A 16042-nucleotide genomic window follows, 5' to 3' on the forward strand; every position below is an offset into this window, starting at 1 on the left:
TATGGAGAAAGAAATTTTATTATAGAATCTAGAAATGAATATTGTCTTCAAAAATATATTAACTTGTCTTTCAAGATTGTGACCTGAAATATCTCACAATAATGTTGTTTCAGTGTTTTTTTTTTTCTTTATGGAGAAAGGAATGCTAAAATCTAACTAGAAACTAAGACTTTTTGATAAGGTTTTAAACTATATTACAATGTTAAGAAACAATGTGTAAATCACCAGATAAAGTCTTGAAACAAAGCATGCTCACCATTTAATAAAATTATGACTCATATCAGTAAGAAAATGCTTTTTTAGTGAAAAAAAAAATGCTTTCTGAGCTAAGTGTGAACTGCCAGGGCACATGGGACACCCACAAAACCCAGTCAGCAGAAGTCTCAAACTCCTATAAGATTAAAGGAAAAATAAATTAGTGTGTATAGAGAATGAGAAAAAAAAAAAAAAGTCCCCAATGGTACAAGTGTATAAACGGAAGTAAAACTAAAACTCCCCTAAAATCCCCCAATCATCGATCCTTATAAATTCAGCATTTATCTTCTCCTTTTAATTGTTTGGGAGCCTCTAGTTAAGTGAACACTAGTCTTTTCGTGATTTTTATCTGGTAAAACAAGAGTCCTAAACTACCCTAAACGTGGGTGCCAATCTCTGTATCACAAACTGTTGAACTTTAAAAACCATGCAAGCACACGTGGGGCTTCCTGAGTTCTGCTGGGGGCTGCTGGGCTGTTTGGAACCCTGTGGATTTTGCAGGTGTGTAGTCCAGGGCGCGCGCGGCATTCTGCATGGACAGAGGTGTGTGGTGGGCACCGCCTGGCCCGGGCAGGGTGGGTGGGGCCGGGCGTGTGCCCGGGTGAGACTGAAGGCATGTGACAATGCGAAGGTGGCGTGTAGGCTCCAGGATCTGGGTGGAGAGTGAAAACTCCGCTGGGGTGCCCCATGTGTGAGCGGTGATAGCTCCAACCCCACTCGTATTCAAGTGTCTCTTGTTATCAAGTTAAATTAGAGATGTTCTTTAAAAACAGAGCAGAACAACAACAAACTCAAAACAGCTAGCCAAATATTCTATGCAAACGTATGCTCCCATCCCCTACTACCGACCCCCCAACGCAACGCTCCCCCATCTCCAGGGAGCTGAGTTTTACACCCTGTCTAAATCCAATCTCGAATGCGGGAGTTTCCCTCCCCCCAAGCCCCAGTTCCTTGCCGCCCCCGCGACAATGAGGCAGAGCCTGGAGAGCTCAGTTCTGGGGCCCTGGGGCAAGCAGAGTGGGGCGACTATAGTGCGGCCACCAAGAAGGGGAGGCGGCATCAGTGGGACGCGGCGCGAGCCCGCGCAGCCGGTACCAGGGAGCGGGGTTTGCTCAGGAAAAGGCGCCGCCGCGGCCCCCGGTCGCCCCTCCCTGGCCTCGGGCTCTCCGCCCGCGCGCCGCCCCGGCCTCGCAGCGCGCCAGGAGCCGCACCGCGGCGCGAGAGTCGGAGGGGAGCCGCGGCCCCGCGGGCCAGGCAGCCCGGAGGGCGGCAGCCAAGGCGACCGCGGAGGCGGCGGACAGGGCGCGTGCGCACTGCAGGGGCGCCAGATTTGGCGGGAGGGGGAGTGTCCAAAGCTCTTTGTTTGATGGCATCTCTGTTTACAGAGTTTACACTTTAATATCAACCTGTTTCCTCCTCCTCCTTCTCCTCCTCCTCCGCGACCTCCTCCTCCTCCTCCTCCTCTTTCTCCTGAGAAACTTCGCCTCGGCGGTGCGGAGCGCCACTGCGCAGCCGGGGAGGGACGCAGGCGGGCAGCGGGAGGCGCAGCCCCGTGCGGTTCCCGCGGCTCCCAGCGGAGCCCGGCGCCCGCCGCGCCATGGCCCGGAGACCCCGGCACAGGTAACGAAGATCCCCGGTGGGCGGCCGTGGGCAGGGGCGCGCTGGGCTCCAGGAGCTTGGGGAGCAGGTGGGAATTCGTTCCCGGATCTTCTGCGGGGCTGTCATACTGCGAGGACCCGGAGCCGCTGCCTCGGCAAGCAGAAGCCACTCAAGGGACGGATGAATGGAAGAGTCGGTGCTGGAAATCCATTAGGACGTTGGAAAGCACGCCCTGCGGCTCATTTTGCAAGTTGCACAGGGTACCTTCTCTCTAGGGGGGAAAACAGCAGCACGCTCTAGTCGGGGGCAGAGCGGTGCCCACCAGCCCCGGGGAGCCCACTACGTTCCTGGCTTGATGCCGCGGGTGTCGGCGAGCGAGTTGCGGCGTAAATGCTGGTTGCATTGCGATATATTTGGACTTGGAAGTGCAGAGCGTGTGGCTGATATAGGGGAAATGCCGAATTGTTTAGTAGCTGCAGGTAGTTCATTTAAATTTCATTCATTCTTTATGGAGGCGAAGAAGAGTGTCAGCTGACAGGCTGCTGGAAAGAAGCTTGTAGGGGAGGAAAGGATCTCTACCTTTGCAGATGGTTTTAAGCTCTGGTTTTGAAGGTTCGAATCCATATTTTCTGGGAGGCTTTTATTTCTAGAGCAAACATTGTACATCCACCCCCACGCGCCCGCGCCGCACATGTCAAGTGCACTTGGGGAGGCTCGCCTGGTGTCGGGAGTGAAGTGCTGTTATATTTTGGCGGATCGGAGGGAAACAGGGAGAGGAGAGGGGAGAGACTGGTCCGAACTGTCACTTGCTGGAGCTCCTGCTTCAACCAGTCTGTGGACTTCCCGGACTGGACGCGGCGGCGCTCCCTGCCAGTGGCCGGGTGCGGGGGCTCGCTCGGCCGCCGCCACGGTTGCAGCTCAACGGAAGGGGACGGAGGCGGGCAGCACCCAACGCCGCTGCCGCGCAACAGGGACGCAATCCCCGCGGGCGCTTCCCGTGTGCAGGAGGCCCCGGCGCGGCGCGCGCACGTGGACGCGGCCAAGGTCGGCGCTCCTCCCGGCGCCCTGCTCGCGCAGCCTTCGGTCGCCCCGGACGGAGAAGGGGACGTGGGGACAGACCTTGGCCGAGACGTGCTGGTGAAAAAAAGTCCCTGGAGGCAAAGCAAACCCACGCTTTTTTCCTCGGGTTGTTTGATTTTCTTTTACTTATTCGTTTTTGCATCGGAGGTCGCCTATCCTCTCGCAGAGCTAGGAAGTTGCAAAGAGCGTGGGTGTGGGCCCTGCAGCAGCACCCTCGGCCGGGCCTGGCCGGGCCGGGGAGCGGCGCCCAGGCAAGGCCAGGTGGTGGAGAAAAAAAGGGAGACGACTTGGGGGTGCCGCTGGTTTCCTCTGCCTCTCCCGGGTCCGGGCGCGCGGGGCGAGGGTGTTGCCTCTTGAGTGGTTTCACCTTCGCCTTTGGGACTTAACTGTATAGCAGCCGGGGTCATCTTTTTTTTTTTTTTTTTTTTCGGGAGCAGAAACTAGGAGGAAGAGGAGGAGGAGAAGGAGGGAGCTGGGAAGCGGTGCTGGGAGGAGGCGCGGGGCAGGTTCCGCGCGCCGAGATCTTGACCGTCCCCGCGGGGCGGGGCCGCGCAGGTTCCCGGCGGCTCCCAGGTAGCGGCGAGGGGAGGTGGCCAGGACGGGCGGGAGCCTTGAACCTGCCTCAGGGGGAAGAGAAACCCGGCTGTGGGCTCGAAGCCGTTTCTTGCAAGGCGAGCATCGACTCGGCAGGGATTATTAACCAGGTCAGCGAAATGAGTCTGAACCCTTTTTCTAGAATCACAGTAGCGGCCACAAGGCACTTCCTCCCGCTCCCCTCCCTTTTTCCCAACCCCCAACACTTCTTTTCTTTTTCGTTTCTTTGCACGGTTTGTTTCCTTGACAGAATGTAACATTCATAGTCGTACTCTTGTAACCACACCAGGTCTAGCAGGTGGGGAGCCGGGTGCATCAAGCTTGAAATCAGCCTTTGAAAGTCTTCTGACTGTTGGGTCTGAGATCTTGTCAGAGCAGATAAAGGAAAAGTTATTTCAGGTCCTTAGTAGAAATTAATCATCCTACTTAGACGACCGGGTCCGTTCAGAGCGAGGAAATCGCATGCAAAGCTCAAAGGCAAGACCCGTGCCTCGCGTGCTAATGGACCCTGGAGCTGATAGTGTGACCAGCCCTGGGCTAGTAGCCCTGCTTGCCTCTTCAATGGCCTCTTCAGGACCTGCGGAAGTCACACACCAGGTTTCCCCCAAGACTTTGCTTGTGCACATCTCTGATTTTGCACGTTTCTGCTTAATTTTTAGACTCAACGAAAGATCTGGAATTATCCTTTATTCGCATGGAAAGTACCGTAGAAGTAGAATCCAGGCCCTTCTGTATAGGCGAGGAACTGAGGTCGTGAGAGAGAGGAAGTGATTTGTCCAAGTCACGCAGCTAGGTTGAGGCAGAACTAGGACTGGCACCTTTACCTCCAGAAGCCTAGTCCTTAGTGTCTATGCTCTCTCACCTGATGTAGGCTGCCCCCTATGGGCGGCCGAATTTGTTGCTTATTCCTGAGTGTTCAGCTGTTGCCAAGACAGTGGTGTCGAATTACTGGTTTGGAACTTGTAGTTCTCAGTTCTGAAAACCTGATCTCCAGATCCAGCGAGACCCCCAAGGTTAAATTCAGCTGAATCTATGACTCCACTTGCAGATGACTCAGGCTTTCTTAGTATCCCGGATATTTCACAAGGGTGCCACTTCATCTGGGGGGCTTTCCAAGGAGTTCTCTATGAACCTTTCAAAATTCCTGGGATTATAATAACATTTTTTCCACCTTATGATGCTTGTGCTTTTTATTAAAGGAAAGCTACTATAATGATTAATCAGAAATTGTTTAGAGCCCTTTGTTGATAGTGTGAAACGGGATCAGGCTGTTCTTTAAAAGGATAGCCCTAAATGAAAGATGGTTATAGATTATATAGTTCAGTGGTCTTTTTTTTGTGTATGTGATGGCATTTTCAATTTGGATCACATCCTGCTTGTCACCATGAATCCTGGACCTTCACGTTGTTTTCCAAAATAATGGTTTTAAATTATAAGAACCTCAAATTCAGGATTTGGGGGAAATAATTTTGCTGGTTTGTAAGGGATGGGTAATACAATCTTGTAAGTTGCTTCTGGAAGACCAGATAAGAATGTACATTATATTTTTTAGAATAATGATTTGCATTATGATATTGCTTTATATAATTATTTTTATTGTTCTTAATTTGATGGAATTCTCAATATTGCAATGATAAATTTTTAGTAATTCTTTAAAGATAGTATAATTTTTCCTTGTAACTTAAGTTTTATAAGTAAAATAATAACTAAAAGTAAACTGGCTGTAAAATGACTCATATCTATTTTAGGGATACATTCATCATTATATGATTAATAAATATTGAGTATAGAGTTAGTTCAGAAGACATCAAAATTTATAGTTTTGGTCAAGTAGGTAAAAGAAAAAGTTCTTTTGAAAACAGTAATGAGTTCCTTTTAAACTCATCTGGGGAAATCCCTCAGTTTTGAATTAGGTGCATTTTAAGATCTTTCAAATACCATTCAGTCTGAGGTAGAAAAAAACATGAGTAAGTAAGATTCTGACTATCATGTGCCCTAAATTATTCACTTGGTTACTCTGGAAACAGGATTGTAAACATGGCCACAGGTTGGATCAACCTGGTCTGGAGTCTGTTTGATATAAATGTTATTTGCAATGCAGTTTGATCACTTGATCACTTATCCTTTCTCAGGCTTTTAAGTCCTTTCCTCTTAGATTCTCTTAATCTTCTAATCTTTAAGAGATGACTATAATTGTATTGTTGGGTGTATTACTTCTTGAATTTTTTCCTCCTAATAAAACACCAGTCCCATTAAGATAACACAATTGAGTTGTTTATTGTATTTGGGAAATATTATTTAAACGATGTGACGTATGCCAAAGATTTTGAGTGTACTTATATAAAGGATGTGGGCTCTCATTCTTTTTATTGTCTTTAACATTAAGTTTTAAACCTAAACCTTCATTGGTTGGAAGGTTGCCAATTGTGTAATTTGTCACTGGTCTAACATTAACAGCAGGTTTAAACATGCAGCGCAATAGAAAGTGCCAGGTCCTTTGCTGTATCTGTGGATACCAATAACAGCAAAACTCGTTTACAATCCCAGAGCAACAAAGTGCCAAAAACACTCTTGTCGTGCAACTTTTCAAAGGTTTATCTTTGTAACCCTGGAAAAGATTGTTGAGGAGTTTTGGTGTAGGTTTTGGTGTAAGTTTTGCTTGGTGTAGTTTGGATCCTCTTGTTTCAGTAGACATCTGCCCACTTTTTATTTCTGCAGCATCTACAGTAGTGATGAGGATGATGAAGACATTGAGATGTGTGACCACGATTATGATGGATTGCTTCCCAAGTCCGGAAAGCGTCACTTGGGGAAAACTAGGTGGACGAGGGAAGAGGTAACTAATTATGTAATCAAAACATGGGGGAAAAACATGGAGTGCTTCCATTTGTGAAAAACAAAATTTCAGCTAAACTACAGGTGTTCAAACTTATTAGCAGGCTCTCTGGTTTCTTACCCTAGCCTGCCTGTTTAGTGTGCTTACCCCTTACCACCCTGCTACATGGACACTGTACCATCCTTTTTCAAACTTTTTGCAGTTGTTTGAATGTTCTTGTCTTCTCACTTTATCTGTTTTTCCCTCTGCCTATTCTGTTCTTGTCATTTTACTCCACAACTACTTCTTCGTCACTTGCGAGACGTTGCTTCTTCTGTGACACCATCCCTGGTTTCCCTAGACACGTTGGAGGTATCCTCCAACCACTGGGTGCACATTCGTATTTAATGTTGCTGTAACATATATGCCTCTCCCTGCAGACTGTGAGTCTGCTGAGGGCAGGGCTAAATATCTGTTCATTTATGTGTTCCTGAACCCAGAATTGATTGCCACAAAGTGGAATATTAATAAATGTTCCCTGAACCAATGAATAAATTGCTATTTCCAAAAACAAAACAAAAGAATAAAGCAACACCCATAGAACTTGTTGTAACAGGTTCATTTAACATTCTTGGCATATAATGTTACCCAGAGAAATATACCTGGGTGTCTGTTCTGAAAGTGTTAGTCACTCAGTCTGTTCTGAGAGCATTCAGAAATGGATGGAGATGTGTCTGCTTTTCACCTCTCTTTTTCTGCAAGCTTATCAAAAGCTGGATCTTTGTAGGAATGGGAAAATGCTTAGGGGGCAAAATTATTAATGTAAAAGAAAAGTTGCTTTTTTCTTTAAAGTCCTCAAAATTTGCAACTGATTGTAGAGGATTTCATGTTAGAATAAATTATACTGACTCTTCTTCAGTTTCATTCTGCCCTCCTTTACTTAAACCAGACCTCTCATTGACAGGCAGGCAGGATTTCCAATGAGGTCCATGGGAAATGTATATTTTACCTGTGGAACTTGTGCACACGGATTATTCTTAGAGATTCAGAAGTTCTGATGGTAACCCTGGTTTCCTAATTCCTGTGTCTGTGTTATACCATGGGGGTCACATCATGTGTGAAAGTTACCTTGGCAGCAACATGAGGATTCTCTTTTGCTTGAATATGTTTAGAAAAACACTTGTGAACTGAAAGATTCCACCCTGATGTTTAGTGTCTTCTGTGTTCTAATAAATTTGGTCTCATTTAAATTGTGAATATATTGATACAAAAACTAAATGATTTTCTTATATCATACCTTCAAGTTTAATTAAGAAAAGTGATCCTCCACTTTTTTAAATGAAGATATTGAACTTAGTAAATATTAGACTAGAACTTGAACTGTTTCTTATTGAGATCCTATCTAATGCCATAGTTCAATGTCTATTAAATCAAACAGTGGAGTTCATATTTTTCCCATGAAGTAGAAGTTTTAAAAGTCACCAAGTGTTAAACATTAAATGTATCAGACATTATGCTAAATGTTTTGCATAATTAACTCATATAATTCTCAAATAATCTTGTTGACAGACACTATGATTCCCATTGTACAGATGACAATATTAAGGCCCAGAAAAGCTAAATGATGTACCCAAGGTTATATAACTCATCAGTAGTTGAGTCAAGATTCAAACTCTGGTCTGAGTTTACAGTAAATGACTAATATCCTAGGATTACCTTTAAATATCTTAGGATGAAAAACTAAAGAAGCTGGTGGAACAGAATGGAACAGATGACTGGAAAGTTATCGCTAATTATCTCCCGGTAAGTTAGTAATTTTTTCTTTCTGTAAAAGGTAATCTTCTCCCAAAGATTTAAATAAGATATCCTAGGAGATGATATTAAAACATTACACATGTGCTTATGTGTAAGAAGTAAGGGAGAAATGCCTATCCATAACTTATATTTCTATTGTAATGCGTGTAATTAAATTTCTAAAGATATTATTAATGGATTTTTTATAGCATATCTTAAATGCTTCCTTCTTACTTTATCTTTTCATTTTTAGGATAATATAACTTAGCAATTTGATAATTTGTTGTATGGTAGATGACTAAACTCACATTTCCCCCAAGTCTGCTTTTCTTCAATTTCATATCTTTTCAATAGCCATAATTTTGGTATCCTGATTTAAAATTTTGGAGCTCCTTTAGACTTACCCGGCCCCCGCACTCTGTCCGCTACACAAAGCCAGGATTAAGGAATCTGGGAAGCCTTTGTTCATTCTCCTCACTGTTTTACATGTTCGGCCCCTTTCCTTCTTCTCTGGACAACTGCATTGCCTGCTTGTAGCTTTTCACTTTCTCACATGTCCCAGACACCATTGGTAGATGGAGCTTCATAAAATGCAGCTTTACCTTGCTTTCCAAAACGAGCAACAGTGACTTCAAGTCTCACACAGTAAGTAAACTGCCTAGACCTGACACATGGAGGCTCTTCCATATGCCTCAACTTAATAGCCATAGTTCTGTTTCCTACTTCCTCTCTGTAAGCAGGTTTGGTTGAATTCATTTCTGCTTTCCCTTCTGAGAACTTGTGTCCCTGGTGATGCCACCTCTTAAAATGTTCCATCCATCCTTCACAGTCTATGCCAAGACCTTTTCCAGACTATTTCTAAGGAAACATAATTTCTCCTTCTCAGGAGGAGACACTCCTTTTTTCCACCCCAATATCATTTTGCTGTGGTCTCTTCTTGCCTGTGAATCAAATTTCACCTTCTTAGTTAACTATATGTTCGTCTTTTACTACTTACATGATTATAAGCTCTTATAAAATAGGGCCCTTTTTTTTTTTTTCATCTTTGTTTTTTCTGCAGTATTAACACTTTGGTCCTAAATTGAAGCACATCTCTTAGCCTGAATGAGAATCAAACTTAAGTCATTTAGAGTGGTCCAACATCAACATAAAGGTCCAACATCAATATAAAATCTCTAGGAAGTCTTAATTCATGTGGGTACTTCCAAAGCAACACACTGAGATTAAGGTTAAGTTAAATTGACAGCCAAGTATGCTGTATGACGATCCTTTAGATCACATAGCAGAACTATTTCCCTCAGGATGGAGAACTTCTAATTTTAGATACAGCTTTGATGTATTCTTTTGTATGTTCTTTAGCTATAAGTAATGGGCTTTCCAAACATGCCCTAAAATGTTCGTGAATGTTGTCATGGTATATTGCCCCTGTGTGATTTATATGACAACAGTATTCATGTGCTTCACATCATGTCTTATGTGACAGTGCATGCTTCATCTTATTTGCCTAGAATCGAACAGATGTGCAGTGCCAGCACCGATGGCAGAAAGTACTAAACCCTGAGCTCATCAAGGGTCCTTGGACCAAAGAGGAAGATCAGAGAGTAAGTTCTTTATTCGTTGGTGTGTGAATCACAATTACGAATAGCCCCCAACATTGTTGAATGTTTCCCAGCTTGAAGAAACAGGTAAAGTGTGCAAACAGGAAGTTGAAGTCTCCATTCCCATATTTCCCATGAATGAAAGAAGATTTTTAGAAATTTTCTAAAGATAACATGAAGAATGATTACGCTGACTCATTACATAACATTAAAACATAGGTTATTTTTGTGTGTTTATCTGAAGGTGATAGAGCTTGTACAGAAATACGGTCCGAAACGTTGGTCTGTTATTGCCAAGCACTTAAAGGGGAGAATTGGAAAACAATGTAGGGAGAGGTGGCATAACCACTTGAATCCAGAAGTTAAGAAAACCTCCTGGACAGAAGAGGAAGACAGAATTATTTACCAGGCACACAAGAGACTGGGGAACAGATGGGCAGAAATCGCAAAGCTACTGCCTGGACGGTAATAATATGTCAAAAAATATATTGATTGGGAAGAATGAGGGAACGGGTATGGAACATTCTGTTTTAAAATGTATGGTGAGTGAATTACGTTTTATTGATGGTGTATGTTTCATTAGATAAACCAGATCCATAGCTTTTAAAACTGGAAGAGACTTTAGAGGTTATCTGGTTCAGGACTTCCAGAATCCACCCGATGGTGAGCTTGAGCCAACTTTCCTCAGCTTCAATTGCCCCATTTCCAAAACGGATTATAACCTACTTTTCAGGGCCAATGTTAGTACCAAATAAAATATATCAGAGCACTCTGTAAACTTCAAAACTCTAAACACGTAGAAGGAAACCAAGGGTTAATAGTTTGGTCTGAGTTCATACAGCTAGTTGTGACCAGAAGAAGTTCAGTTACCATTTTCCTGATACTATGTTCATTTCATTATACCACTTGGCTTAATTTTTTTCTTTTGAATAAAGAAAGGCTGTATCTCTAGAATTATCATACTGCTTTCAGGTTTTCAAATAATGTTGTTGTTATGCTTTCTTTTTCATGAACAAGGCATGAAAATGACCTCATTTTGAGGGATATCTTTGGAAGCTCATTTTTGTCCCACTTTCCCCATTTAAGCAGTTTATAACAGATGTTTAATTGGGGAGATACTATTTATTATAAATCTTCATAAAAATATCGTAAGATAGGAAATATTTTAAATAATTTTTATTTAAATTAAATAAAAATTCTTTTATTCTTCAGCTTCATGACCCAAAGTGGAGAAAGGGTCGTTTCAAAGAAGCCATGCCTCTGATGGTCTATTCAGTATTCTCTTGTGATGTTCTGAAGCATTTCCTCTCTCCTGGTCCAGTATAAGCTCAGAGAATTCAAGAGGTTGATAAAGGGAGGCCTTTTCTCCCATATGGTCTGAGAGGATATGTTGTTGATTCTTTTAAAGTTTTAAGGGGCGATTGAACTTCCTCTTTCTTTAGCATGCATTCCCCCACCCCCACAGAAATAGTAAAAGAGAGGCTTAAAACGGTTTTGTTCTTTTTTTTTTTTTTGAATTGAGAAACTGTTTTCCTGAGAATTGAAAAACTTTAGTAAAAATGCTTTGCAGTTTAAAAATATATTGGGAGTTAGCCTCTTTCCTTTCTGGATGCCATTTTACATTTTCATCTCTGCCCGCTTTGGAACAATTTCAGGTGGCTTCTGAAATGTGGAAGGATTTTTTACTCAAAATCTCTAACTAGTACTGTTCTAGATAAAGAGTGGACATTGAGGCAGCAGCAACATCATTATTGCTCACCCAACTTTAAGGAGTGCCTATTGTGATGTGTATGTAGGTCCACAACTCAAAGGAGTAATTTTCTAGAACAACCAGGACTTTAAGTTGTATTAGAGTCTTATACCACAGTCAGAATAAACATGAAGGGTATTGTATTGAAAATACACTTAACAAGGAAACAAATGTCTAAAAGATTTCAAAATTTGTATAAAACTATATAATGTCCATATTATGTAATTTAGAGACATCTATGGATTTTTAGTTAGTTAATTGGGGTAGCATGCTTTTAAGGAGGTAGGGAAGACAGAAGCAAAAAACACTAGTACTGGACCAAAAGAAAGGTCTCTGTAAGAAACAGTTTTCTGTCAATTAACTGTAATCTGAGTTGAAATTGTTGTTTGTAAAATGAATATGTGATATATTTCTGTGCAGAACTGATAATGCTATCAAGAACCACTGGAATTCTACAATGCGTCGTAAGGTCGAGCAGGAAGGTTATCTGCAGGAGTCTTCTAAAGCCAGCCAGCCACCAGTGACCACAAGCTTTCAGAAGAACAGCCATTTGATGGGCTTTACGCATGCTCCACCTTCAGCTCAACTCCCTCCAACTGGCCAACCCTCAGTTAACAGTGACTATCCCTATTACCACATTTCTGAAGCACAAAACGTAAGCTGTTCCTGAGCATTCAGTTTAATGAGAGAGATGGTTATTTCATTACTAGTTCCAGGTAATAATGATAATTTCTAGTGAATACTTAGTTTTCACAAACATGATCATGATCAACTGAGAAGGGTAGGTGTTGTTATCCCTAATATGAATCCAGAAATGAGGATGTTAAGTGATTTGTCCAGGGTTACACAGCTCATAGAGATTGTCCAGACTAGAATCCAGGTTGTTTGGTTTTAACTTGCTGCTCCAAATCTAATTTGAAGTTAGCTTTTGAATGTAAATTTACTTAACAAGGTATTGCTGAAGAAGAATGAGGGCATGGAGGTACAGTTGTACCTAGTACTTTTCTCTGCCAAAAGAAAAAGTGAGTGTAATATTACATTTACAGGGGAAATAGTTTGACACTGCAATTTAACAGATGATTGTAAGTTCAGCTCTGGTAGTGATCTAGCTGAAAGGTCTTAATTTATTCATTCATTCAGTAAGTGTTTACCTTCTTACCGAGAATCAAGAGCAGTTTCATGACTGACATCTGATGTTTTTTATCCTCCTTTGAATCAGTGTGATTCTTTCTTCATTTCTTGATATTTATATTTATGGAAAGAAATTTTCATAATGGGTAAGAAAATAATAAAGAGAAAAAAGTCAAGATTGCAAGACTTGAATCTTAAAATTAATGATAATAATTGGTGAAATTTATCCAAGAATTCAGAGCTCATAAGCAAATTCTATGCAAAACATATTCCCGAGCAGTTTTTACTTTCTCTGTCTATTCTGTAAATTTGACTGCAGACTTTCCTGAAAAGTCTCAGATGAATGAACTATCCTAAGAGCTGCTGTACTCTTTACTAAAAAACTCATAATAATTCACAGAAAAATATTTTTATTTATAAACAGCTAGTGCCAGCTGTTTTTGGCATCAAAACTTCTTTCATACACTCATGAATGTATTTCAGATTATATTTTTGTTTCTAGTTTTCTCTAAGGAATACTTCCTGTCATAATTGATGAGCATTAAAAATTTTTTTCACTATGTTGCTTTAATATTATTAAATGTTTGGCTAAAATTTCAAATTAGAATTGGATTTCATTTTGCTTTGTGAATTTTATCAGAAAAGTGCTTTTTTTTCTTAGTCTTAGAGTGAAACTTGAGGAAGCCAGCAAGTCCCCTGAAGCATGTGTAACCATGAATGACTCGGCCTTTGTTTTGCATTTTTGATGTAGGTCTCCAGTCATGTCCCATATCCTGTAGCATTACATGTAAATATAGTCAATGTCCCTCAGCCAGCTGCTGCAGCTATTCAGGTAAGCCCACTGTAAGATCATTTCATAAAGAAGCTCATTAGCTGCTCAAGGCACAGCTCTGGTTCTTTCATCCAAACACATATTTCCACCTGATCCACTGAAGTTAAAAAAATGGGGGACAGTGAAAAAATGGGCGGAGCTCTGGCCAGCAGTCTACACTTCCGCATTGAATTAGCATGGGAATCTCTGGTTCTCTGATGTTGAAAGTTGAAACAACCCCTCTGTCAGCATCTCCTTGAGCCTCATGTTTCACATCCCTCCCTTATGTCTGGGATAACATTCACAGAGATTTCTATAGTGGCCAGATTCGGTTGGCGTTGGTTCCATGCCAGGGTTCTTTGGGTTCTGTGTGGTCCCTTGTGAACCACAGGCCATGACCATTGTATTTACAGCTACCAACCAGGCCTTTGTGTTTTTTTCTCGCTTAACTTTTCATTTCAGAGACACTATAATGATGAAGACCCTGAGAAAGAAAAGCGAATAAAGGAGTTAGAGTTGCTTCTAATGTCAACTGAGAATGAACTCAAAGGACAGCAGACGCTTCCAGTAAGCTGTCACTGCATGCTTGATCCGAGCGGTGGATAATGGCTTGACTCCAGTGTTCTTCTATATCTTTTCCTTTATCTTCTAACTATCACACTAATCAAGACTCCGTATATCCACTAACAATGTTTAAACACTAGAGGTTGCTTGTAATAAAATGCAGTCGGTATCACAATGTGTGTTGACTAACTTGGAAGCCGTCCTTTTGTGTTGCCGTAGAACCTCAATATACATTTGTGAGTCTCTTCCTCAATTTTCTTTTCTTCAGAAGGGCTATAATCAATTTAGTGAGTAGCAGAGAAAAAACTGAAAATTTGCAATTTTTTTTTACAAAGCTGTGTGTCTGGTGCCTATTCATTGAATTTTTTTCTATTACTTAAGATAGATTTTCATATTTATCATTTCAAACATAATTTGATGTATGCCCAGTATATCCATGTAAAAATATATATATATATCAAATCTCTCCATAAATAAGTGACCCTCTTTTGTTTGCATGCACAAAAGCCGTGTGGACCATTATTGAATTTTGACATCTTTTCTAGTGACTGGACGACAAACTGGGAAAGCGGCTTGTACTTTGTAACATATGTAGTTAACCAACAAAGAGAATAAAAGATACAATACCCAGTAGGTATCCTCAGGAGTAGATTTCTTTTTGGTTAAATAATAAAATGATTATGTGCCTTTGATAGTTCGACCACTTTTTAACTTTAGTTAGTGTTTTGCAATTTCTCCTGTTGCGTGGTCATGCTGAAAGGAGACTTCTGTTAATTTGCTCTTCTGCTTTTGTAACCACGTTGATTTGGCAGCTCTTTACTGCATCAGTGCAATCTGTAGCATTAAAAAGGAATAAAAGACACAAGAATATACACAGATAAAAGAAACTCTAACTTTTGAATCTTCCAGCCCTTGTGTAGGTTAGGGTGAGAATAATAGCCCACTTAATTCACAACAAACATTTATGGTCCTTTTGGAAATTATGTTCAAGTATATCTTTAAGACATTCCATGTGAGAGTTGTTCCTTGTAACACAGTTCCTCTGTTTGCAGTTTTAACAAAATGATGGCAATGGAGGTCATCCATAGATGACAGGCTATATACCACTACTAAAAAGTGGGGTCTTGCATTGATGAAAGGAAACATCTTGACAACTGTTTCATAGGCGCAAGTTCTGGATGATGCAATGGCTTTTATCTTTCCTCTAACAGCATCTGATACCTTATGCAACTTCATTGCTAAGTTCCTTCTCCCTTTCTTCTCCCTGCTCTTTCTTTATTCCCCCACCCCCCTCCTTAGACACAGAACCACACATGCAGCTACCCTGGGTGGCACAGCACCACCATTGCCGACCACACCAGACCTCATGGAGACAGTGCACCTGTTTCCTGTTTGGAAGAGCACCACTCCACTCCATCTCTGCCCGTGGATCCCGGCTCCCTACCTGAAGAAAGTGCCTCTCCTGCCAGGTGCATGATCGTCCACCAAGGCACCATCCTGGACAATGTTAAGAACATCTTAGAATTTGCAGAAACACTTCAATTTATAGATTCTGTAAGTAGAATTTTTAAGGCAAGTTAATGTTTTGGGAAGAGGAATTAGGAAACCCACTTCTCAAATCGTGGCCATTTTCTGTAGTGAATATTGTGTTATTAGCATATAGTAATATAAACATATAAGTGTGACTTTACTTTTCGTGTGTATCTTCAATATCTGATTTCTTAGGCTACCCACATAAAAGGTAGCTTTTCACACATTTTCTTCAAAATGCATGTTTATAAAAACAGTAAAGTCAATGACCTTTAAGTAGAGCTTGGGCTATAGGAATATTTGGATTATTTTAAACTTTTTTTTTTAACTTTGTTTATTCCTTTGTGTTTTCCCAGAACTGTGCTTTGTTTTTGGATAGCTCATTAAGAATTATGTTAAGAAATACTTAGAACTTAAAGCAATCTTCCAATATATTTGAAGTGGTAATAAGTTCATTGGTGGTACATGGCTTTCTCTACAAACATTGATTATTGATTACTGGTCCCAACTAGTTCACTGAC

At 41.6% G+C, this 16042-nt stretch overlaps 1 protein-coding gene across 1 annotated transcript in view; it reads left to right on the top strand.

Moving 5' to 3' along the window:
• The first annotated feature begins 1852 nt into the window (after positions 1–1852).
• MYB (MYB proto-oncogene, transcription factor) overlaps positions 1853–16042 on the top strand; it is a 33607-nt gene continuing 19417 nt past the window's right edge. Inside the window, exons 1-9 of the mRNA XM_052645797.1 lie at positions 1853–1875; positions 6247–6364; positions 8075–8146; positions 9646–9738; positions 9980–10200; positions 11906–12140; positions 13368–13448; positions 13890–13994; positions 15291–15545. Coding sequence (XP_052501757.1) covers positions 1853–1875; positions 6247–6364; positions 8075–8146; positions 9646–9738; positions 9980–10200; positions 11906–12140; positions 13368–13448; positions 13890–13994; positions 15291–15545 — 1203 coding nt within the window. The remainder of the gene's footprint in view (positions 1876–6246; positions 6365–8074; positions 8147–9645; positions 9739–9979; positions 10201–11905; positions 12141–13367; positions 13449–13889; positions 13995–15290; positions 15546–16042) is intronic.

The sequence above is a fragment of the Budorcas taxicolor genome, chromosome 9, assembly GCF_023091745.1.
Source record: "Budorcas taxicolor isolate Tak-1 chromosome 9, Takin1.1, whole genome shotgun sequence".
NCBI classification, from domain to species: Eukaryota; Metazoa; Chordata; class Mammalia; order Artiodactyla; family Bovidae; genus Budorcas; species Budorcas taxicolor.